The sequence below is a fragment of the Cuculus canorus genome, chromosome Z (genome assembly GCF_017976375.1).
Source record: "Cuculus canorus isolate bCucCan1 chromosome Z, bCucCan1.pri, whole genome shotgun sequence".
Classification (NCBI taxonomy): Eukaryota; Metazoa; Chordata; class Aves; order Cuculiformes; family Cuculidae; genus Cuculus; species Cuculus canorus.
In genome coordinates this window covers 23,815,457-23,840,398 of record NC_071441.1, presented here as the reverse complement: position 1 = coordinate 23,840,398, position 24,942 = coordinate 23,815,457, and the positions used below count along the sequence as shown (strand labels likewise).

The following is a 24,942-nucleotide window of genomic DNA, read 5'->3' as shown; positions in this document are numbered from 1 at the left end:
CCGGGGCAGGGTTTCGCGCCGGTTGGCTCTGTGTCACACACAGATGTGACTCTTGTCTTGTTCCCTTGCAAAACGTACAACCGTGACGGCTCACCTCCCGCCTTCCCCCGCTCCCTCCCTCGCTCCCTCCCTCCCTCCCCCCACAACCCAACTCCAATCCCCAAAAAAAAAAAAAAAAATCCCACCCTTTCACAAAAAAAAAAAAAAAAAAAAAAAATTAGTTGGGATCCCACACGGAGCAGCAGCAGCCGCCGCGGCGGAGCGAGAGCCCCGGGACCTGATGGAGCAATGGGTGGGAAGCGGGAAACCGGCACTACCAGCAAACACTTTCCCCAACTTTTCGCTTCCCTTCTAACACTCCCCCCCCTCCCCGTCCTTCCCCCCGGGGTCCCCATCGCGGGCTGCGCCTCTCCCAGCCCTCCCTCCTTCCCTCCCTCCGCCTTTCCCCTCGCTCCGGCGGCGCCGGGAGCCGATAAGGCAGCGGAGAAGCCGCAGCGCGGAGGGGGCGCCCGGGCGGCTCTGACAGCTGGCAGCCCCCGCGCGGAGCGCGGAGTTTGGGCGGGGAAGGGACGAGGCAGACCGGGTTACTTCTTCGTGCCCAGCCCCCCTGCCCCCCCCCAAGCTCTCCTCTCCCATCCGAGTGGTCTTTTCTCCCCCCCTTTCCCTCCGGACGTGGGGAGGGAACCGGCTCCGCGCAGTCCCTTCTGCCTCGCCCCCCCCCCCCTCGCACCAAACAACCCGACAACAACAACAACAACAAACCAACCTGTGGAGGCTCTGACCCGCACTTGGGTCCCTCCCTCCCCTCCCATCACTTTCGGCTCTTTTTCTCTCGCTCTCTTTCTGCTGCTCGGGCTGAACTTTGGGGGCTGAAGTTTTGGAGGAGCCAGGAGAGGGCGTGGGGAGGAGGGGAGACGGGGGGGGGACAGACGACTCCGGCCACCGCTGCCCTTCTCCTGCTTTGAGCGGGGCACCCTTTTTGTTTGCTTTTTTTTTTAAAAAAAAAACTCTGGTTTTTAGTTCGAGTCACCTGAAGGTGCGAGGGTGAGAGAGAGAGAGAGGAGAGAGGGGGGAGGAAAGTGGTGTGCGGCGGGGAGAGACGGAGGGCAAAAGGGGGAGAGAGAAAGAGAGGCGCTGAGAGTCCAGAGGCAAAAGGAAGGGTGCAGGCACTGCCGCTGAGAGGAGATCGAGAGACAGGGGGTGCACTTGACAACCAGCATGCAGAGATGGTAAGAAGTTTCCAGCAGCCTTTCGTTTTCCTTCTAGCCTTTACTTTTTGGTTCGATTTGATTAATAAATTGTGCAGTAACACAAGCAGCCCCGCTCGCTGTACGGTGCGTTTCAGCCTTCAAATAAACAAGCGGCCGGGCGAGGCGAAGGAGGAGGATAATGAGTATATAAATAAGCCCTGTGCTGCGTGGACTGGGAGAAGAATAACTAAGAGGTTGTGCTAAACTTTTAAAATGAGTTTGCGGGGTTGAAATGGGATGGCCACATGGCTCTTACCGCCTCCTTCCCTCCACCAAAGATGAGGTGCTAGTGTAAAAAATTGCGTGCGTATAGAGGGAAGGAAGGAGGGAGAGTGAAGGTGAGGACTTAACGGTGGTCTGATCTTTTTTGGACACCACCTTCTGCTCGGAAAAGAGTAAGGTTTGCGTACAGTGTGACGGTAACCTTTGAGTAAGGAGCTGTGTTTTTGTGTGTGAAACAGCGCCTGAGGCAGGGAGACAGAAGTCTAAATCCACCTTCCCTCTGTAACTCTCTCCTTTTTGTTGTGCATGTGCCTGCAGTTTGCTCCTCTCCAATCAGCAATTGTTAGCAGAACTTGCAGAGTTATGCTGATGCTGTGACTGTAAAAGGTAGGGGAGGATTCCCCCCGAAAAAGAACGTCGAGCAAATTTTTGCTTCTTATTTTATGCGCTGTGCAAATGCAGTTCTTTAAAGAGCGGTTTTGCAGAGCGGGATTTGGGATTTCACGGCGCCTTAATTTAAAAACTAAAAATCGAGGTTACTGAGGACCTCATTTGGCTGAAGTCCGTTTGTCTGGTTTGTGATGTGAGGATGGGTTAAACAGCTGCGAAGAACAACATGTTTAAAGAGCCACGACTACACTTAACATGCGTAATGGTAACTGTCCCTGTTAACAAGTGAACTGAACTCAGTGGTGAACAGTGATGAGCCCACATTTCAATGAAGTAGTATATATTGAATCGTTGTTTGACTGCTGCCTTGCTTTCACTCAGCTTTTGTCACCTAACACCAGGGATGTTACATTTCCGTCTTCTGTGCCTTGAATGTGCATGTGAGCGCATGCACACACGTGTGTATGTGTGCGTATACATATATAGATATGTGTGTGTTTGTGTGTACGTGTAGCAACTGAAACTATAGATGTAGTGTACGACTGCGTGAATGAAAGGAGAGGTTGAGATGGAGAGTTTGTATTTTTCCCTTCTCTTCCTAACGTGACATGTCTTGTTTCAGTGATCAAAGACAATTGGAGTGTAGGAGATGCAACTGTCAAATGTAGGCAACAATAATAAAAAAAAAAAAAATAAAAGGAGGGGGGAAAAAGCAGCATGTGCCCAGGACTGTGGTTACAGTAACGCTGACAGAAATTAAAGTGGTTTTGAAAGCAGCATGCGATTTATGATGGTTCCCATTTACCCTAGAGTCAAGCTGTTGTAAAATTGATGCACAAAAGACATCATATAATAATCCGGTGCACCCAGGATTAAAGTGGCAATGAGTGTCTTTTTGTGTGTGTGTCTGGCCGACAGTTAAAATGGTTTGAAGCTATTTTTAACTAAGAAATCAAAGCAGGATATTACCTATTCCTTTTCTCAACCTGTATGTTAGCTGTGCATAGCAGTCATTGAAATATTTTTTAGTGGAAGTGGGCTTTTATTTCTCATTATCTTCCATTTCCCCTCTGTCTTATAACCCATTGCCACAGACAAATTTTGAAATGCAGTAGTGTTTTTCTCATAGTTTCATACTGCAAATGTTCACAGTTTAATTAGTGAGTTCATTTCAGACAGTAATATTTAATAAGCCTGATCAGCAGATCTGCACAAGAATACCAAGTTCCTGTAAAAGTATGTGTAACTTTCCTTGCCTTTAAAAATTGCAGGAATTTTTAATCTGAAATTTAATGGAGCATATGAGCTGTCTGATACACTGTAGTTTCATTTTAAGCTGTCCAGTATTAATGAACCATCTAACTCTATGTATGTTCTGCTTTAAATTCCTAAAGCATATGAATTTTAAAATTTACTTACTAAATATTTTAAATGATTCTTCTTTATCTGATCCAGAGGCAGGAAAATCTATATGTAGATTATAAACTAATTCATTATGAGCGAATTTTGAAACTCCTTTCAAGACCTGGGATTGCGAGAGTGTTCTTTAAGCATACGAATTACACACATGGCAGGAAAACCGCTGCCTTGATACATTATTCTGTAAAAATACAATACTGATATTTCAGGGGAAAAAAATGAGCAGATCTATGTCTTTAATCGCGTTACATTTTTATTATTGAGATGTTTGTGAGAGACAGGTATGTGATTACAATAAACCACAGAAAAGGAACAGACAAAAGCAGAGATGACTATTGCTATATTAAAATGTAAGTGTTACTGTTTGAATTTTCTAGTGAGTTTTTGAGTTCAGTGCTTTACATAACATTTTGTCCTAATCTTGCTTGCTGTCAGGGATGTTTCATGGTTGTGCAATTGCTGCAGTCAAGAATGCCAATTTGCATTCCAGGAGTGTCATTTGATTACTTTTATCTGCAAAGCTCGAAGACCAGCCCGGACCTCTCATTTCATCTTGCCATGTCACGAGTCAGTGCTGTGTCGTCTTTTCAAAAATCTGCCTGATTTAGACAAGAAAGAAAAGTACTTTCATGTTGCAGCCGCAGTCCCCTGCTAACTTGTCAGCAGCAGGATATGATTCACTTGTGCCCAGAAGAATGGTACAGAGACGAGGGTTAGGCGGTTCAATAAGCCCATGGACAGGTAGTGTGTGACGTCCCAAGAGAGCTTAAGTTAATGAAGAACAGGTCTGCTTAGTTCTTCACACTCTGACCTGGTGCTGTCCCCACAGTTTTCTCATTTGATCTTTCCCAGCAAATTGATCTTTTCTAGTACTTTTTTGCCTTCCAAGTTAGTCCTTTTGGGACTGAAATTAGCAGAGCAACTTAAGTTGGATAATACAGCTGTTCAAAAAGAAGAAATTGGACACTAGCTCATAAAGGGGGGAGGAGGGGAAAGTAAGCTATTCTTTCTGTTGTTACTCAGTTTGCCTTTTTCCTTTTTTTTTTTTTTTTTTAAGTTTTACTTTAGAAATCTTCACAATAGCCATATTACTTTGGAAGTTTGCTTTCTTCCTTATTTATAGTCTGTATGGATGGTTCATTGCACATTGTATTAAATGTGTATCGTTTAAACAAAACAAACACGCTTGCAGCATGGACTGCAGGTTTGCTTTGGTATTTGTCAGTTGAACTTGCTTGTTAAAAATGATTTGCTAATCTGTAATGAGGCTTTTACAGTTGTCGTAAGACATTTTAAATATCAATCGCACATGCCAACTACATTATTTATAGACTGCTAAATAACTGTAATTCCATAGTATCCAATACTGAAATGCTGTGGAGATTAAACAATAAAAGCCATTACAAACAGTGTGTGTAAATATTATGGTAGGTGAAAATACAGTCAGCAAATTACCACTGGCATTACTGGTTTTCTGGAGAACCAGTATATTCAAACAAATTGGTTTTGAACTAAGACGTTCTGTACTTAAAAGTTGGGTTCTGAAATGGGATTACAGTATTACCTATCATTCTTTTTTACATTGTTTGGCATTCAGTAGTTGGATGTGGACGTATGTGTTTCACTACATACATTACAATGTTGTCGAACAGTGTAAGATTTCAAACTAGAAGTTGGTGAATAAAGTGTAAGTTGGAAATTGTTAAGGAGGTCTTTAGTATGCTGCACCATAGGAAGCAGTATTTAACTTCATGTATTTCATAGCAGATGTTCTGATATATTATCCATGTCCTTTCAAGTTGCAGAGCTGCAAACTGCTGAATGAAAACAGGAACACTAATTATGTAAGAGAAATACTGTTCTCACTCTCTTTCAATATTGCTTTTGAAAATGGGAAGGAAATGTAAAGGATCATTGGTCAGTTAAGCTCCTCTGAAGAGCTAGAGGGAGCTTCATGATTTAATTAGATATGCCATAGGTAAGAAAAAGGGGAAAGTATTCTGAATAGGGGAAGGCTGATTGCTAACTTTTTTCCAGAGCCAAAGCTCTAGAACTTAGACTTTGAGGTGGCTTTATGCTACACGTTACATACACGTGTGTCAGTGGGATTTGTGGCTGACTACAGATCTTGTCAATTTCAAGTAAAACAGAAATGTGCAACAGCAAAGTAATTACATTAAAACAAGTCCAAGTGTAACATTAGATTTTATTGAAAAACCAAAATCTGTCTTTTTTTCTCTCTCAAAGATGGGAGTTTCTGGCAGTGTCTCTTTTCCTTCTGCACGTTGGACACTTATTACCAGAATTTGAAGTATTTTCTTTGCTGAATATTGTTTAATGAAAGACTCCTGACTTTCAGTCTTCAAGTTTGCATGGGGCTTTTGATTTAATGATTTTATTTGATTTAGTGTCTACTGTTAGTGTGTGTTAGGAAAAACTAGTGCATGTCTAGACATAAAAAAAGTTCCCTATAAGATACAAAACACATAGAGTATATCTGTCCTTTTGGAAACGTGTATCGCTTCGTCATCTACCCAGGAATTTGTACTTAATTTAGAGGAATTGCATTTAACGTGGCTTAATAAAAAGCATCTGTTTAAACCTTGCATTCTGTGTCAGACTCATTTCACCTAAATTCTGACATATTTGTTCTAAAAATGCATTGATCATAATTGCTGCTTTATAGTTATATGGCAGCTTTTACAAGCGTTACTTTGGACAAACTTATTTACCATTTAAAGTAAATTATATAATCCAGTGAGATAGACTGCCAGATTTGTCTCCTTTATCTCTTGCACAGTAGCTCTCGTTATGTGCTGTGGCTAGTAAAGCCTTTATTTGTTGATTATTAGAGTCTTAGTACACTCAGGAGTTCTCCTGTAGTTTAATGTGGTTGTTCAAAGAGGTTCTCTCATTTTAGAACCTTTCCATAGAACTCTCACCATGTGTTATAAATATGTATATTTTATACTCCAGATGCATACGCAAATACTTTTTTTCTTATTCCAGGTAAATCAACTTTTTTTAGGGAGAATTCTTTTCGTCTGCAGCATCTGTTTTGATACTTCTATCTTGAAAGTCTTTATCTAAAACCCCACAAATTCAGATAACTTAATCTGATTTGTTTCTGATTTGTTACTCTAAAGAGTTCTTCCTGTTCTTTTGTTCTTTTCATGGAGTTAAAATACTCTACTATTTACTTAAATCAGACTTTGCAAAAAATTCTAAAAGCTAGAGAAGTTCTAAAAACATGCTAGGCATTGCAATTATTTTTTAATTCAGAAAAACAGAATGTCTACAAAGCTGATTCATAAGTCATAAGCCAAAAGAAATCAAAATGCCATAAGCTTACCACTAAAAAGTTTTTAAGTCATCATGGTCTGGTGCACTGTCTGGAAGTTTACATATGTTTTTGCAGTGTATTACAGTTGGTCATGTCTACAGTTCCGCTGTATATAAAACTTAAGTTAGGCCTGTTAGAATTCTTTGAATACAGGGAAAGTTTTAGACAGTATGCAAAGCATATTGTGAACTGTTATTGACTTTAAATCAAGCTGAGTGCGTGTACAACAACCGTCATGCTGTTAGCTGGAATCACACTGAATTAGTTTTGCAACTTTATCATATTTGTCAAATATGTATTATTTTGCAACTTGTGATTTGTGCTTTTAGTCAATGCTTTTTAATATTGAATACAAAGATGTAGCAGCAAACAAAAAACATTTTTGCCGTTTTGTGACCTGACATTCGCCCAAGTGCCCCATGCTGAAATTTCTTTTCAGTATCTTTTTTTTCTTCCAAAGCCAGACATGTACCCAGACAAAAAAGCCTCTGTGTATAGCAAGCTGTTTTAAATATTGTGACTCGACGATGTGCTGTCCTTTCTCTGCTTCAGCCAAGGATCTCTGCTCAGTGTCTGTGGATTACCAAGTCCCTTCTTTATTGTACCTCTTGTCAGCTATTCCTATTCATTTAACCTTTCATTAGTGTCTGTGCAGCTTCACTGTCTGGAAAGCCAAGGAAAAACCTAAAGGCCTACTGTCACAGTTATTAGATTTCTCAGTTACATCCCAGCAACCATAAAGGAGTAAGAGTCAACACTATTGTCATGCATGCTGCTATCCTGTGGTGCAACTCTTCTGTGCATGTCAAGGACATGTGCCACATGTTGATAATGTATCCCAGGGATAAATGCACAACATGGGGGATAAACCAAGGCTGGCACTAATGAGCTTTGTAGGAGTTATTGCAAAGACAAACAGTTGTGAAGGAATTTTGCTTAAAACACCGAAGAGATGGGCTTGCATTAAGTGTTGCCAAGGCTTGCTTGTGAGGTGCTTGTCAATCATGTTAGTTTCATTTAAGTGCTATTTACAAGGGAAAAATGTGTTTTCTATGACTAAGAAATGTATTGCTTTTCCTTTTTTAAGCTGTCCGGATAAATTCTACTTGAAGGAGTCCTTGAAAATACAGTTCATGGCTATTTTTCGTATTTAGTAATTTTTGGAGCAAAACCTGCAAATGTTCTAAATTACTTGAAAAAAAATGTTGCAAATATGAATTTCAGTGTATTTAAAAATATTCCTGTTAGCAAAGCTCCAAATTCACTCTCAGCATTGCAAGAGCAGCGACATAGTCTTGTCTGAGGCATAAATTTGGCTGAGAATATCTAGGTGTATCAAAGTAGTTTCTTCTAAATTTGCCATTCTAAGAGGAAAACTTTTTAGTCATGACTGCTTCTTCACTCTGCTGAGGCATATCTTCCATTTAGTCCAGTGCAATATTCACATTTTGCTTCTGAGGTTCCAGTGAAACCCATCTTATCAACCATATTAACCAGATCCAACTGAACACTGAACTCTCAGTTTTTACAACAGTAAAAAAAACCATGCTTATTCCTGGTGTCTCTGTAGTTGACATTTTAGAATGCATCTTAATTACACTTTATCAGTAGTATTATAACAATATCTTACTTAACTTTATATGACATTCATAAGGATATTTTGGTCAAACCAAAATGAAAAGTATCTATTTATAGTTAAATTAGAATTGAATAACACACCTTAGTTCTGTGTAAAACACAAGGGTTAAATATTGGTTTTGTTCAAAGCAGGGTTCAAAATGAGAGTAAAGCCATTGAAATCAGTGAAGTTAAAGCTATCTGAAAATGTTGAATAAAATCTAGTCATATCCTTTGTACTTGCTGTATGGCATGCTAAGAAGATGTTAAAGATCATATAAATCTAGTAGACTGTGGGAAAATTATTACAACTTCCTTGTTTCAGATGCTCTGCTTAGATTGACGTCTTAAAAAAGTGTGAGTGGTCAATATTTATTAATGAGAATTCTGGGCTTTTTAGTTTTTCTTTACATGTCTGATATGAAAGATGTGATGTGTGGCTGCATCTTTTGCTTTAGTTCAGAACGTCAAAACCAAAGTGACCAGCAGTGTAGTAGCTGATTGTGAGAGCAAGTGCCTCCAAAGAAAATGTGTTTGAGAGAAAACTCAGCAAAAATGATATTTTTATTTTTCTTGTTCAAACACTCGCAACATCTGTAGAGCTGATACTGAATTCCACTTTCCTCAAATTAAAAGAGAAGCTGTTACATTTTGTGATTTGAATTAGACAAATATTTAAATGGAACTAGATATTCAAACACAAGCTGGAACAAATGTAGTAGTGCCTACTTAGTTTAAAACATTCTTTCCTTACTAGACTGATATTAGCTTTGATGAATCTAAAACTTGCTACATGGTTTCCAAATCAAAGATGAAAGGGCCAGTTAGGAATCAAATAAATTTTCCTGTTGAAATGTTGCGTTTGACATTTAGAAAGATGTGCTCAGCATGATGAACTACTTCTCTTCAGTGCAACTAGCCTGGTGATTTTTGCAATAAAACTACTTTGAAATTGAATTGAGGTGTAATAAATTTAAGGTAAATGAATCTGAAAGTCCTGATTAGTGCCATTTTTGAACTAAGGCAAATATTTCTTTAAAGTGCTTTTTTCACCTTTATTGTTAATACATGCCAGTTTTCATTGCTAAGTAAATACTTTTGTAGTTGTTTTGATGGAGTTTCACTGGTCTAACTCCATTGGCTTTGTTGTGGCAGTGTGCCAGTTCTATTAAATAAAGGTTTTGTTATTCACCTCACCGTGAAGTTACTGTTATATTCCTAGTACTAATCAAATGGGCGTACACTGCATCTGTATGTTTGAGCAGTTAATATTACGTACAATTATTTATAGTCTACAATACAGTTGGACAGTGCTTTTATATTGATATGATGTTAATTGTATGTTTCTAAAAGCCTACTGATAATACCTCACTTTCCGGAATGAGATTCTGTATGGAATCCTAGAGAGCATCATGGGAAATGTTTTCCTGTTCTGCTGAAGGTGCTAAGAGATAGTAAAAACTAGGAAATATTAATGAAGTCATAGTAAAAACTCACAGCTTTCTTCTGTGCTAGGCCATGACAATGTTTCAGTTGGCAGCTGTATTTTGACTTGTCTTTTGAAGAAACCTTGTTTCTGATGTCCCATACAATATGCTCGATCAAAATAGATGACACTACGAGCCAGTTGGCTAAGATATTATATAAGCAATGTGAAGAGGCTGAGGGATGTATGTTCTTCAGTACACGAACTGGCATTAAGCTTTTCTCCACACTTTGGTGCAAATATTAAAAAAGCATTGTGTGAAGTTCTGTAAATTGTGTAACTAAAGGCTTCTGAGGGAATTTAAGTCTAAGCTGATGTAATTCACATGGTAAGGCAGCAAGGAAGTTGAATAGGAACAGGAAGCAATAGCAGATAAGTGATGTGTGATTTAAAGGTTTCTACGCCTTTAAGTGTGCTGCTTTTCTAACTTTTGCCTTTAGAGTGTAGGTTACAGTCTTCTCTGTTTCCTCTTGTCCACGTGTAACTTGTATTACTTTGTGTATCAGCTGTGAATTGTATTTATCAGCTGGTGTATTTAAATGATTTATGATATCAAACAATTATTCCATAAGCAAGAAGTTCTTCTGTTAGTGAGTGGACACTCAGAGGATGCAGATATGCATCCTTTTTCATTGCTTTTTGGAATGCTGTGACAGTAAGAGGGCAGCAAGGATAAGAGTAAGCTATTTGGTTCTTTATGGTTTGCCTTGGGGGTCAGAAAGTGGTAAGAAGTTCTTTGCCATCTCCTGCTAATTGGTAGCTTTCATGACTACTCTAATAGTAGTCTTTTTATTAAAATTAAGGGGAAGAAGTCTCTGTGATGATTGTCGTGGCAGGGAAGGAGTTGGCTGAGGTTGATAGTATAATGTTGACAAAGCTTGAACAGGCTTATATCTCTAGTCTCCATAGCAGCAGGGCAGGAGGCTTGCCTCTTCCATACTCTGCACATCTATCCTGTCTGTCGTGTGACCTGGGTATGGAATTTCATAGCTCTTTTCCTATTAAATGTTTCACAGGTGTAGGTAGTGTGGTAGGATGCATTTTGCATAATGTATGAGTTTTGTGCAGCATTTGGAGATCACCAGGCTACATGGGATTTGTGATTGTGTTAGAGAGACCTGTGGAAATACAGGCATTTACTATCTCCCCACTGTCAGACACTGAGGGTCAAAAAATTCACTCATCGCATGTAGTTGTTGCCAGACCTATGAAGAATCTAATCATGGTAGGCTGAACAGTTGCAAGAGAGAAACTTGCTGAGTGGTGAAATCAAAAGAACTGCTCTTGTCCTCACCTTCATGGATTTAAGCCTCAAGGACGTGATGTGTTACAGCAATTCACCTTTAGACAGCAGTTTTAGATATAATTATTTTTCAGGATTGCTTTGCTTTTGTGATGATAAGTTTATAACAAGGCAACACAAATGTAGCCTTGTAACAAGCAAAATATGCGTGTTCCTTTTGTTTTCTGTGTCGCAAGAAAGATTATAGTTTGATACGCTTTCTAAAAACCATATCAGTGGCATGTATGGGGAGATCAACTACAGATATAGTGGAAGAAAAAACCTTGCAAATTCTGCTGCAGCTTTAAAAAAAGCATTAACATATAATGTACACATAGATACATGCACACACATATGTAGTACATATATAATACATATGTGCATGCATACATATAAATGCATATTTTTACATACATAAATGTGTATTTTTCCTGGACAGGCATTTTTGTTGCCAGGAAGGCCCTTTGAGTAGTTCTGGTTCTTGAGTAAAAGTGAGACATAGATCAATCCCCTAAAAGATGTCTGTGAAAATCAGCGCACTGCTAGAAAGGAAACAAAATATTGTATTCCCTTTAGTCTTATGGGAACATTTTAGGAAATATTGGTGTCTGTTTGGAGTTTTGTATTTCTTATTTTATCTTTGTTATTCTTCAGCTTTCTTATCTGTTCTGTATATCATAGAGACTCTTTCTCAACATTCCAATATAATCCACAGTGTTTCCTTTGAGAAGTACATTAAATTATCTTATTCTGTGATTTGAATATGTTCCTATAAGCATTACTTAAACCAAACCCAGTATTGTGATCCCATGTCTTATAAATATATTACAGTAATGATAATGAGACCTGCTAACAACCAAGCCTCTGATATCTCTCTGATTCTGGGAACTAAAGATGAATATGCCAGCTCTTATGGATATTTTCCCTGCAGAAGTAGGGTAGGTTTGGATTTGTAGAAGAATCCCGGTGTTTTTCTCCTAAATTAGGGATCTCCCATCCTGTAGCAAGTCTGATGACTTCCATTTATGATGCCAATATTGCATGAAAGGCACTAAACTATGCTTTTTGTTATACATCATAAAAGAACAACCGAATAAAGGAGTGGCATGTCATTGGCTTGCAAAAGAAGATCTTCAATCCATATATCTTTGGTTCTGTTACTATTATAATGTGCATTGACATCTATTGTGATTATGTTATCATGGGAATGTTTTCACAAAGTGCAGGCTTAGTTAGTTATGTTATGAAAAACCTCTGTTTTCTGTGAAAAAGCTTCAGGAATCTGGAGATTTTAGGAATCTGCTGTTCCCTACTAAGATAATTTTGGGAAAATAACTTTTTATGACTGAAGCTACTCATGAAATGATGTGAAATATCAGGTGTTGGCAAAATGCAGAGTCAGGGTGGGAAAAAATAGAAAAAGTTCATAAATTATGTAACGAGTAATGAAAGATCGGTTGAAATGAAGTCGTGTTACCTTGCAGGTGATTTCCTTCACCACCATCCATGTAAGAGCAGTGTTGTGAGTCACTGAGATAGGTGTGCAGAACTGTGAGCCCAGTGTGAACAGGCACAGGTGCTGTTAACTCCATTTCAGGCAAAGTGGAAGTTGGTGCGTTTCAGGCATTAAATAGTTTCTCTGCAAGTACTGGGCATTTTAGAAAGTTTGCAAGGTACTCATTGCTGGCTTTGTTACTTGAAAATCTCTCATTATTCACTAGCATATTGAAATTTCATTCCATGATGTCACAAAAATGTGTTACAGACTTGAATGATAGGCCAAAGCCAGATAGCATTCTAGGATCATTCTCAAATGAAATATAGCATTTGTGTGACAGATCAGTTCAGAACAGAGTGAGCAAACTTCGTTTTCAGTTTATTTAGAAGGAGCTCATGGAATAGATGCTCTATCATCAGGGCAGTCAGCAGCAGATCTCACACTAACTTCAGAAAAACTTTAATGTCCCTGATTCTTGTGAGTGTATCTGCTGAACACTGTTACTGCAAGGTAACCTTTAGCAGGAATTCATATCTAGTCAACTAATTTGCACTGTTCTGATCATATGTAGTTCACTTTCAGTGAGCACTTTCAGAGCTGCATGATGTGATACAAACTAGTTCACACACTGTAAATCTATATCCTGATCATCTAATGGTTACTTCTTTGTGTAGTTTTCTAATAGTTCATGTGTGGTTTGCCTTTGGGTTTTGTGAGCTTAAAGTCTGGTCATATCAGAGCTGGAAAATGGTAGGGCAATAATATTAACACTTCACTCTGAAGGGATAATGGGAACTCAAATCATGGCATATGTTCAAGGTATTTTTTTAATGTTGTATGCTAAAGACAGCGACTCCATGAGTAGTGTCTGAGTCACCATGCTAGTTATCCAAAACCTCATAGAAAAAATTACTGAATTATAAAAACTGAAAGAGGGGGAAAATTTTATTATAAGTGAAAAAAGCCCCCACAGCTGTATACATACCAGCCATTGTGTGATCTACATAATATTGTCATCTGTAGCTTGCAGTCATATGTTGATTGTGAAGGATGGAAATGTGAGTAATAATGTAATTCTGTAGTATACTGTAATGTGCTCAAAATGCAATTCTGACTCAAATTGAGCAAAATCTATGAATCAACGTGATCTGGTTGATCAAAACACATGTAGAGTTCAATATGATTATTTGTATTTTGGAGTCAGATTGTAACTTTGGAGTGCACTGAGTTGCTGTATCTTTGTATTTATTCATACTAGTGTTACGCTGTTACTTATTTACAGCACTTGAAACACATCAGTGCCTTTTGCATGCAGGTTCACTGTCCTCAAAGTATGCAATATGAAGTCTTCCCTTCCCTTCAGGTGAAGCTGGTTTTGTAAATGTATTGTTGTGTTTACGAGACTGAGAGAAGTAGGGCTGTAGTTCTGAGGCAGGCACTATTTGGACAAGGCTTACACAGGCTGGTATTTTTGAGGTGTATCCAGATGCTGTTTGTTTCTTTCTTCCCCAAGATTAAGTTACTTTTTGTTCATGAACTGGACTAGTGTAGAATGTGGCCCACCCAGCTACTGTGCAGATTGTTGAGTAGACTGCTTCTGGGATGAAGTTAAAGGCGCTGGTTTTAACTTATGGAGTCTTGAGTGATTTAGTCAGAAGTGCCATGTTAGCCCTATTACCACAGCTGTGATCAACAACCAAATACTTAACTCTTTCAGCTTAAAAGGGAATAGGCATCTTGTGCTGTATGTTCTTTGTGGGAAGCCCTGCCTTTGGAAATTTTATTTCTTCCCTCTCACAAAGATAATATGTGACATCACAGGCACGCTTCTTTCCAATTATTCAGCAAAGGTCATGTTTTTTTAACTGTTTGAAAGAGGAAGAAGCAGGTTATTGTCAGATTTTGTCTAGGTGGGACATGGTATATGCTGATAAAAGAAATATGTCTGCCAATAGCGCTACATCATTTCTCTCTAAGTGATGTTAACTAAGTTGATGGAGGTAGCATTACTATACTCATTTTGGAAAGGCAGTGTATATTTTTTGTTTTAATTTTGTCTAAGAGTGTGAAATGAAAGAAGTTAAGCTGCTAACTTCTGTTAGATGGGTACCAAAAGTGAATTATCTGGTTTGTTTGTGTATTGGGAATATGTAAGCTGTTTTCTAAACACTTGAGAACCCTGAAAAAATACTACTGTGTCTTATGCAAATATTAGCTTCATGAATTTCAGCCTGGAAAAGCCCACTAATTATGATAGTTTTAACTTAAGGTGTACTTTCCAAGATTGCTGCCCCACAAATTTAAGTACTCAGAATTTCATTTACAGAAACAGGTTCAGTGTTTCCTGTTATAGTGAAGTGCCACCAAAAATGACATTAAAAGGACTTCTTTGTAGGGAAGACAGCAGAGCAAGGAGACCCTTTCAAACACCTGAGAAAGCATATTTAAACTAGTTGAAGTCTAATTCTTTCTGTAGAATGAAACAAGACATCCATAAGGTTAATCCTTATGGACATTCCCATTATATCTCATTTGGTGTCTTGTTGGTTTCTTAAATGAAAACATTTAGAAACTAGATACCTAATTGAGCTGCTCAGAGTTCATTTATTCTGTATTTATTCCTAAAGGCCCTTCCAGGGGCTATCAGTTGAAGGCATGTTGATGATATGTCTTTGACGCTAATGTTCTTTTTTTTTTCTAATGCCAAGATAAGTACTACTTGTATAATCCTTGCCTAATTTATTTTAGAATTGATAGAACTTCATGTTTCATCCCAGATTTAAGATCCCGTGCCCACAGTCATTAAAGAAATCTTCTTTGATTTATATAAATGTTTTGTTATAATGTAGTCTTTAGGGAAGAATTACACCCTTTCACTGAAAGAAAAGAAACCATTCAAAGGATTGAGTTTCTTTTTCTTAATTTGTAATATAGCCCATTTTGATGCTGCAGGGCAATATTTTTTTTTCCAGTTTATGAAGGGTGTTTCAGCTGAATATGCTCATACCTTTAAAAATCATCTGGTGTGAGAACTTTTTAAGTTAGAGGGTGGTGTGGGTTTTTTCTTTCTATAATACAGTATACACTGCCTTTGAGCTTTCAATTTAAGTCTTCTGTAATATACTGCCAAAAAGTTTGTTCAGAGCTCTGTCTGTGTTGAAACATGTATGCCTGTCCCAGTGTCATAACTAATTATATACCTTATATGCTTATTTCTAGTAATTGAAAGTAGACCTACCGCAGGATAAGTTTTAGTATTAGATTGTATCTTGGGGACATGTTACAGAAATCAAGTTTCCACCAAGCAGCAACTTGAATTTGTAAACAGGTATTACTATTTTAAGTGCATCATCTCATGGCTGTTTCTCGACATCTGTGTGTGTTTGTTTTAAACTTGGGGAGAGGGTATTTCTGAGCTGTACCTCTGTATGCGTAGTAATTATATACTTAACCTACTTCTCTTCAGCCACAGTGTTCTGAAGTGTCTGTTTTCTCCACTTGAAATAAAGGCCTCCTGATGCCATATTTTGTTTGGTGGCTCAAAACTTAGCAAAAATGTGTCTGTGCACAGTGCTTGGCTATGTTCTTCTGGGCTGTGATGCTGTTTTCAGGTCCTTACTTTAACAAAAGAAAAAAAAAGGTGAGAGGGAGACTGGCATTTTGATCAGGAAAAAAAGCATAGAAGAGTTAGTTTCATCTTTTTCTTTGAGGCATCCTTTTACTTGTGTTCTCTGAGTGTGTGCACTTACATAGATATATATGTACTTGTGTATCTATAATTTTTCCTAGGTGCATGCAGCAAGAAGGAGCCTCATGGTTATATGTAAAGTTTTAATTCATGTGCTCACAACTAGTCTAGCAAACAATGACCTATATGCACCAGCATGTATAAAATATATGTTCCTGTTCTGCGCCTGCTGAATGAACACTGCGAATCTTAAGTCTCAGAGCTTCACATCTTGTCACAACTAAACTCTTAGGTCTGAGTATTTAATGCTAATGGTAGAGCACAGTATTGTTGGGATGTATTCTGGTTTTGGTCTTTGTTGAACTGCAAGGCCACATTTTTATGGGAGCTGCGTTGCTTCTTGCTGTTGGGCATTAAAAACTGTTATTCTCGTAAAGCATGTATTGTTTCCCTGAAAGTACAGCAGTAGGGCTTGGACATCTCCTGAAAGCATATTTAGTTTCTTTAGATAGAATAGAAAAATAATGAATATATCTATGATAATGATGATTTTTTACACAGAAACATTCTTTTTATTTGTTTGATAAGGAAATAAATGCTTGTCTCTCATTATGTGAAACCTCAGGTTTGGTTTTATTTTTCCTGTTAAAGGTTTCTTGGATAACTTACTGATTATTTAAGCTTCTGTGTTATCTGTTACCTTCTGTGTTCAGAAAGCAGCAGGATTTTGTCAAAAAACTTTGTTACTTTGTGGTATCTTCAAAATTAATGTGTATTAAATCACTTACTTAGAAAGTTTTTGACAACAAGCTGTATTTTTTAAGCCATTCCAGTGTCTTGTCAGGCAATTTTATCTTCCACTTTCCTTTCCACTGTAAGCACTTCTTAGAAAGTTCAGGGGAGGAGAAGACTAGGTCAGCCTGACCAGGGAAAGTATAATGCTGTCCCACATTCCAGTTCTGTATCATTTCAGTACTGACTTAATATTGCTTGCTAAGGAGTATACTGCATGTAAGATCTTAAAGTGATTTTTAAACTTCAGTTTTCTTTTTCAAAGATAAGCAAATATCTAGTATCCTAATTTCTTCAGAAAAATAAGGGATTATTTACATATACAAAAGAGTACACTTTATATACAGGGTTTTTTTAAAAAAAAAATTATTTTGCTTGAATTGAGACCATTTTGTTCTCTTTCTATTCTGTTTTTGCAGCTCTCTACTCATGTATGTATTTGAAACGCTTAACAGGAAACTAAGCTAGCTATTCCAGTGATGTGAACATTGGAGATAGAGTTGTCTGAGAAACAAGCACATCTTATTCAGCCACTGGGGAAGAAAGGAGGCTGGATATTTTCCAATACGACAGTCTGAGGAAGTCATCTTCTGTATCTATCATTCATTCTTTCATTCTTCTCATTGATATCTTCCTTTTTTTTTTTTGCCTTTTGTTTATCATAAAGGAAGAAGACAGCTTTGCTCCTATCCTTCAGTCACTTTGGATATGTCTGTTTTAGCCTTCTTGCAGCCAGATGGTTTTTATGGTTTTCTGCTTCTCCCTAAGCTTCTGATTTTTAAGTCCATCTTTCCTCTGGAAACCTTATCTCAAGCAGAAGGACACTGACATGAGAGTTTTCACTTCTGGTCACAGAGATCTTAGTTGTCAGCAAAACCAAAACTATAGTCAGTAACGGAGTGCCATGGAGGTATTGGTCCAAAGGGTCAGATAGATTCTGCATGGTTCCATTCATTTTATGTTTGAGTGGCCTGTCATGCCACAAGGACTAAAATTTGAAGTATAAGATCCCTTAAAATTTAATGACCCTTCTACGAAAATGATACCTACTTGACCACAAATCTGAGATAGGCTTTCAAGTTCTGGCAATTAGTATGTATCAAGGTTTCTGTATCAAGAATTAAAATGTAAGTTGACCAGTCAAGTAGAGTAGAATGAGACAGTGTTAATAGCAGTGTTGTAAAGTAAGTGTCATTTGACAATAAGAGAAATCATTGTATCAGTAAACTAATACCTGACAGGAGCATAAAACTACTACACTATCTAGAATAAGTAGAGAAATTCTGCCTGGAAATAAAAATACCTTTATTCCATGTGAGAGAAAAAGTGACAGTAGAAAAAAATTTGGCCTGATGGTGTTCTCTGTAACATGTAGCTGAACATAATATCAGTTTTATTTTGTCATCTTTCATATGGTGTTCTTTATGACTGTTACATTACTCAGATGTTCAGATTATAAACCCAAAGAGTTGATAATGTCGTTTATTGCAATAAAAAGTACAGTTTTTCCTTCTTTCAGCTATTGCAGTAGTAATTAGTAAGCAGTGCAGTAAGTGTCATTTCTTCTACAGTACCTTTTCTTAGGGGAGAGTAAGGCAAGATCCTCTGTGGAAAAAAAAGAACTCAGCTTGGTTTGGACAAATCTGGCTTGATTTTGAAGTAAGCACATATAGAAAATGCAGAAATGGATTCAGCGTTGAGAAATGGGATTCGCTTGAGTTCTGGCCATATTCCATGTCTTAGTTCTGCAGCACTGGTCTTATGTGTGTGAAACAAACAGAAAAATGCATATGTGTTTTACTGGTAGTTACTCAGTCTGCTGCTGTTTTTTTTTTTCTGTCATCGTCTCTCTCTCTCTCAGTTTCAAGCTTCCAAACAACTTCTGATACACACAGACAGAACTTCTCTGATATGTCAGCGTGCTTTTTAATGGTAACTTGTAGTGTTATCACTACAAAAAGTAGTGATCAATCCTCATTGATTAAATTTTTAAAGCAATTTTGTTACATATTTCATATGTTTTGTAACACATACAAAAAAGTAGCAAAACATTGACACGTCCTGTGTCATAACATCTTACTTAGCATCATATGTTTAGTGTGTATAAATACGAGAGCATCTGGTATCTGCATCTACTGTACATGAAAAGAAATGGATGGAAAAACTCTTAAGACCTGTGTGTATGGCAGTGCTGTTGTCTGTTGCTAGTATGCAACATGTTACTGAATTATGGCTCCTGGAAAGACAGAGAACGTTTTCTAAGCTACACAGAGCTGAATGACTTTTGTTGTGCAAAAATCCCTAAAACCAAAATCCCATCAAACCAGACCCCAAGCATCTGGTTTTCATCTGCTCTGATTGTATCAAGAGGAAAAAATCCCATGTAGATGAAGAGTTGTAGTCGCCATGCGTTAGGTCCCTAATGTGTTTGAAAGGTTTGGAAGAACTGCTATGGGGAACTTGGAGGAACACTTGTGTGACACAGTTACCGAATGTAACTTTTTTTGTTTTCTAGTATCATGTTTGTATTTCCTCAGTTTTCAAGAGCTTTGTTGAACCTAAAAGGATAGGTTTTCTTCCGGAATTGTACACAGGGAGGTTGTGCTTTTGTAAAAGAAAACTGCTGTGTTATTTCATGTATATCAGTACCATCAGTACTGTATTGGTAGTCTCTCAAGGGGAGAGTATGGGTCTGATCCTCTCCTTTAACAGTTGTTCCCCTTTCCCATTCCTACAAATGCCTGCCAGACCTGTGATACAGTAACAAAAATTCAGTTGTGAACAGACTCAGAAATGTAATTGTTGCTGTCTGGGCTGGAGAGGCAAGATTCCAGAAACATGATAGATGGTAAGATGAAGCCCTTCCCCAGTGAGAAATGAAGTCCGTGCCTAATTTGGAGATAACAAAACATCTGGTTCCATGAGTGATCAGACTTACTCTGAAGATCTGCAGAGGACTAGGATATGTCTTGTTCAGATTTAGCATTTTGGAGTCCTTGAACTCCAGCTGCATCCCCTTTGATGAATGATGAGCTGTGAGAGAAAGATGAGCAAACTTCAGGTGTCTGTAAGCAAGAGGCAGCAGGAACAAACCAAATTAGTGACACGGAACATCTAATGGATTTATTTTAAATGAAAAAGTGCTTCCCTGAAGCCTTGATATTTATGTCAGTGGCAAATGAACCATAGTAAATTCAACAGGTGCAGGCAGGAACAAGTGTCTTTACTGATTTGAGAAAAAGAATAGGGTTTGAATCAGAGTGAATTAGAAATAAAGTAGTCCAACAACTAAATAGTCCAACAGTCCTTAATGTTGCCCCTAAATCAATGAAAACACTGCATACATGGCAGATTTTGTGTCCGTTCATTAATATGATTCAGATTTGTCTTGCTGACTTCAATAGAGATTTATGTGTCCTTAGAACTTTGCCAAGCCATGCCTTGTGTTAGATACCTTCTTACAACTTTCAAGTGCTTCTTGTATTTTATGATCCTCTGTTTTCAGTAATGCCTGGTCTGGACATGTTGATTCTTTTCTCAGAAGATGTCAGCCAGATCAATATTGCTGATTCAATAGAATCCCATGTGGAAAATGTGTGACGTTTAGCACACAGATTTATAAGATATAATCAGCTTCCCAGTTGATCTAATTGACTCCATTATAAGAATGCAGACTTCTACCAGCCAAGGCAGTGGTTTCTTTACATGAAAATGTTTCCCTCACCAGGTGGAGTCTTAGTTTGGAGTATTTGCATTTTCTTGAGCCCCTGTACATATTCAAGTGCTTTTTCTGAACTCTAAATTAAAATAGGTGGTTTATTTGAAGCACGATTTCTTTACTCCACTGCCCTAACTGAACTTTGAATCAATCACTCTGATTGTTTTGAATAGTACATGCATGTGTGTCAAAACTGTGCAGAGGAAAAAAAACTAGGTTGTCCACATAATGTTTGTACAAAGCAACTGCAGTCTTCCCAGCATTTTCTACATTATCTGAAAACTACCTTCAGGTAGGTGAAAATGCTTAGAAAAAGACTTGAATACTAAACCTTAGCTTCATGAAGATTGGAAATTCTTGAGGTTATGAAAGCATGCTCAAGTGTAACATAAAGTAAGTTAACAGTCTGGGACTGGGTCTTAAAGTTACTCAGAAACATTTGTTCACATTAATCCTACTTCACTTAGTGAAATACTTTTCCATTGATTATTATACATAGAAATTATTTCCAATAATGACTGTACTGGATATTGAGAAATGTTTAGTCAAAACAATGCAGCCTAGATAGATAGTTACTGTAAATTGCTTATGAAGGACTAAATAGCCCAACTGCAAAATGATACCTCGCGCTTCCCTTGTCCTATGTTCAGTCCAGGAGATGATTATTACATTTGTTGATGTGTTGAGTTAACATTGGCTAAAGGCCAAACTCCAATCCAGCTGCTCACTTACTCCTTCACTCCTGAGCAGAGGACTCCTGAGTCTTCTGGGTCCCTTGGGCAATGTAGGGGGGATGCAGAATGGGAGGTTTATGGTCAATCCATAGCAACTCCTTTCTGATGCTCCTTCCTTTTCACACTTTTCCCCTGCTCCAGTGTGGATCCTTTCATGGGCTGCAGACCTTAAGGAAATACCTGCTGCAGTCTAGGTTCTCCATGGACCACAGTTCCTTCTATGAATATCCACCTGCTCTGGTGTGGGGTCTTCCACGGGGTACAGTGTGGACATCTGTTCTAGCATGATCTTTTCTGTGGGATGCAGGGAGATCTGATGCCTGGAGCACCTCCTCTACCTTGTTCTCTGACCACGATGTCTGTGCTACTTTTCCCCTTCTTAAATATGTGTTCCCTGAGGTAACACCATCTTGGCTGAGGGGCTCAGCTGTGTCTTGCAGTGGATCTATTCAAGCTGGCTATGTCCAGCATGAGGCAGCCCCTGCAGCCCACCCATTCCCAACACCTTGACATCTACCTCAGTATAGTTGACAATACGACAGCACTTTGCTTCAAAATAAGATTTGTTACTTTTTACTTTTGCAATATATTTACTTTTAAGATTCAGAGTTTATGAACTGTTACTTTTTGGTGGTGCAGCTATTTTTTGTAGAAATCACAACTAAGATAAACAGAGGGGTGTGAAAAAACAGTTGTTTGGGGTCTTCTTGCTTAATTTCTAAGTAATTTTTTTAACTTATGTGATTTACAGATTGGTTGCCCACACCAAATAACATGTTGGCAATCTAATTTACTCCACAGAAAAGGTGTATTTCTTTTGTTCTGTAACCATTCTGATATTGGGACACATGTGCAGCCACGTTTGTTTGTAAGGAACAAAGTTTGTGGGGTATGGTTTGCGACATGGATGAAGGTCCTAAATGAAGACAAACTCCATACTTAGAGGCCAGTACTCCTGATCGTACAAAAAAATGATGTGGTTCATTCCTGTCTTACATAATATAGGAGTCTGACCCATTAGTGCTGCATGGTATCTATAGCCTAATGATCTTATTACCATAATTGTAATTTAACATAAAACATACTAGGCTAGAAAAATTGTAAGACAGATTTTTTTTTGTTTTACTCTTGTAGAGTTAGGTACTTTTTCTCAGATAGTCATCAACTGTTAGAAGCCTGTGTTGTTTTACATTGCTTGGCTTGCTGTTTGGCAGTGTTATGTTTTGCTATATTTGCTTGGAAGGAAAAAGTTTCCTATGAAAGGTGAATTTTTGGCTGCCTGCAGCCCTTTACCAATGAAGTCCCCTTGTGTGGGAGAATATGTGGAGAGATCAGCAGTGATGCAACTTTGTTTTCTTGCCATACTTCTCTGCAGATGATTAGTTCTCTGGTTGTCTGGGTAATACTGTTAAACTATGTATAAATATGGAAAGAGGGAACTCTGCTGAATACTTGCTAATTTACTGCTTATCAAATCTAGTCCACCATGAATTTCGTTATTGTTGACTGGTAATGTTTCTTTGTCACAAAGTTGCTGACATCTCACTCAAAAAGAGTCAATTACAAAATTTTTGGAACCTCTTCTTGTCAGCCATGTTGGAAAGTGTCACCATGTGATCTTCTCTCTCCAGTTAATTAAAATGTCGAGTTTTGAAGCCTGCTTCATTTTTTTACCAAGCAAGCACTGTGAAATGTTTGCAGTTAGGCACTTTGTAAGTGCAATTATCTCTAATTAACTGAATTCTGTTTCCTATAGGTTTATAATAAAATTTCTGGTATGTGTATTTTGGAGGAGGGGGTCGATGCTTGCTTTTCTCTTCCAGATTTAGATTGAGAGATTGTGAACCCAGATAAATGAAGCAGTAAGGGAACTGGCAGCATGCACTGTTTTTGTAAATTCATAATTGAGGTATAATTATAAAATTATTGACTTGCAATACTTTTTATTTAAAAACCTTTTTAGCAAACAAGAAGATAAACTATTTCTTAAAAGACAACGTGGCTCTGTTTTATGACTGTATTCTGCAGTTTTCCTGTAAAGTTTTTAACATGAGTTTTGGGGTTTTTTTTCAAGATTTTCTTTCTCTCTTTTTATTATGGAATGTATGGAGGAATTCCTATGACATGTTAAATTTCACTTGAGTTTAGCAGAAATTGGCCCCAGCTGTAAGTTTTCTTTATCCAGCCAGAGTGCCTGAACATAGAGTACTCCTTCCAAAGGCAGAGGTTGTGTGTGTTCCTGTCTGAAGTCTTGGGCTGAGCAAATCTTGACTGTATAGATTAATTTCAAGATGGTTTTTCTTTATATTTTGCCTATGGATTTACTCCTGCCTCTGTAAAATTATGGCAAAACACTTTCTTATTGCTTTGTTGTGCTCCTGATGCCACAGCTTCATCAACTCAGGCAGACCATTTTATAGTCTGTTATCTTCATAAGTGCCTCATACAGGTGCATGTTTCTTTGCAGGTTTTGTATATGTGCAGGATAATTACAGCTCTTTAGCTTGAGATCATGAAGCTGAAAGATTAAAACTGCTCTTTAGATATATATTCTTAACTGTTGATCAGCTGCATTATCTTTTTTCTTTTTTTTTTTTTTTAAAAAAAAAACAGGGTAGGAAAGGAACCCTAATCATAAACCAGATAATTTTCTTAAGTTTTCTTTTCCTTAGAAATACAGCTATGTGCTATTGATAATTTAAATAGATATTAATTATTACTTACCAGAAGCCGTGTTGAAAAATGTAGATAAAGTGGGTGCCAGTCTGTGTTGGGGGGGGTAAGCTAAGCCCAACTTTTGAAAATACAACTCATCTTTAGGCTTGCCTTTTTCAGCAGTGTGATAAATGCATTGCTTTACAGTATAGTGAAGGCAACAGGCCAAGTTATTTCTGAGAGAAGGGACAGGGAATGTAGAAGCAGAATGCCTTAAAAAAATAGAACCATCTATTGACACATAAGCTTTAGGAAGCAAGCATCATGAAACCCCTCTTCCTCTCCCCCTCCCCCTAGAAGTTCATATTTCAGTTTGCTCCCAAAAGCTCACAAGTCCGTGCCAGACAGAAACGCACAGAGGCTGCGGCAATCCCACAGAGGCCACTCAGAGGAGGGACAGAAATGGAACAATCAAGCCCAGTCCTCGCCCCTCTCAGCCTGCCAGGCTGCACAGGTCCACAGGGTGACTCTCGCCTGGCCCTTGACTCCGTTTCCCTGCCTCCTTTCCTTTCCCTCCCCTCCATCCCAACTCTCTGGAGTCAACCGTGAGGCCATCCAGTCATACGTTGTCCATCAGATGTGTTTACTTTTTCCGTGACAGCCGACACATCTGGAGCACATATTCAGGTTATTCCAGTGCCACTAGACACATTCCACAAGATCATTTCAGCGGTTGTTATGGCGATCTTCTTCCCTCCAGTGATTTTCAAGTTGCATGACAGAAATAGCTTGAGCTAACCGGGGGGGGGGGACAAAAGTCAACGGGATCAGGAGGGGCTTCTTTCACA

At 38.3% G+C, this 24,942-nt stretch overlaps 1 protein-coding gene across 11 annotated transcripts in view; it reads left to right on the top strand.

Moving 5' to 3' along the window:
* The first annotated feature begins 238 nt into the window (after positions 1-238).
* Positions 239-24,942, top strand: part of BNC2 (basonuclin 2) — a 356,783-nt gene continuing 332,079 nt past the window's right edge. For 9 of the 11 annotated variants that reach the window (XR_008447642.1, XR_008447643.1, XR_008447644.1 and 6 more), the window contains exon 1: positions 239-292. Coding sequence is in view for 7 of the 11 variants with exons in the window: in XM_054053491.1 (XP_053909466.1) it covers positions 281-292 (12 nt within the window). In the remaining 4 variants the exon portion in view is untranslated. Of the gene's footprint in view, positions 293-1,031; positions 1,230-1,280; positions 1,646-24,942 lie in introns of those variants that run through there. The other 2 variants (XM_054053483.1, XM_054053484.1) reach the window with 2 other exon arrangements.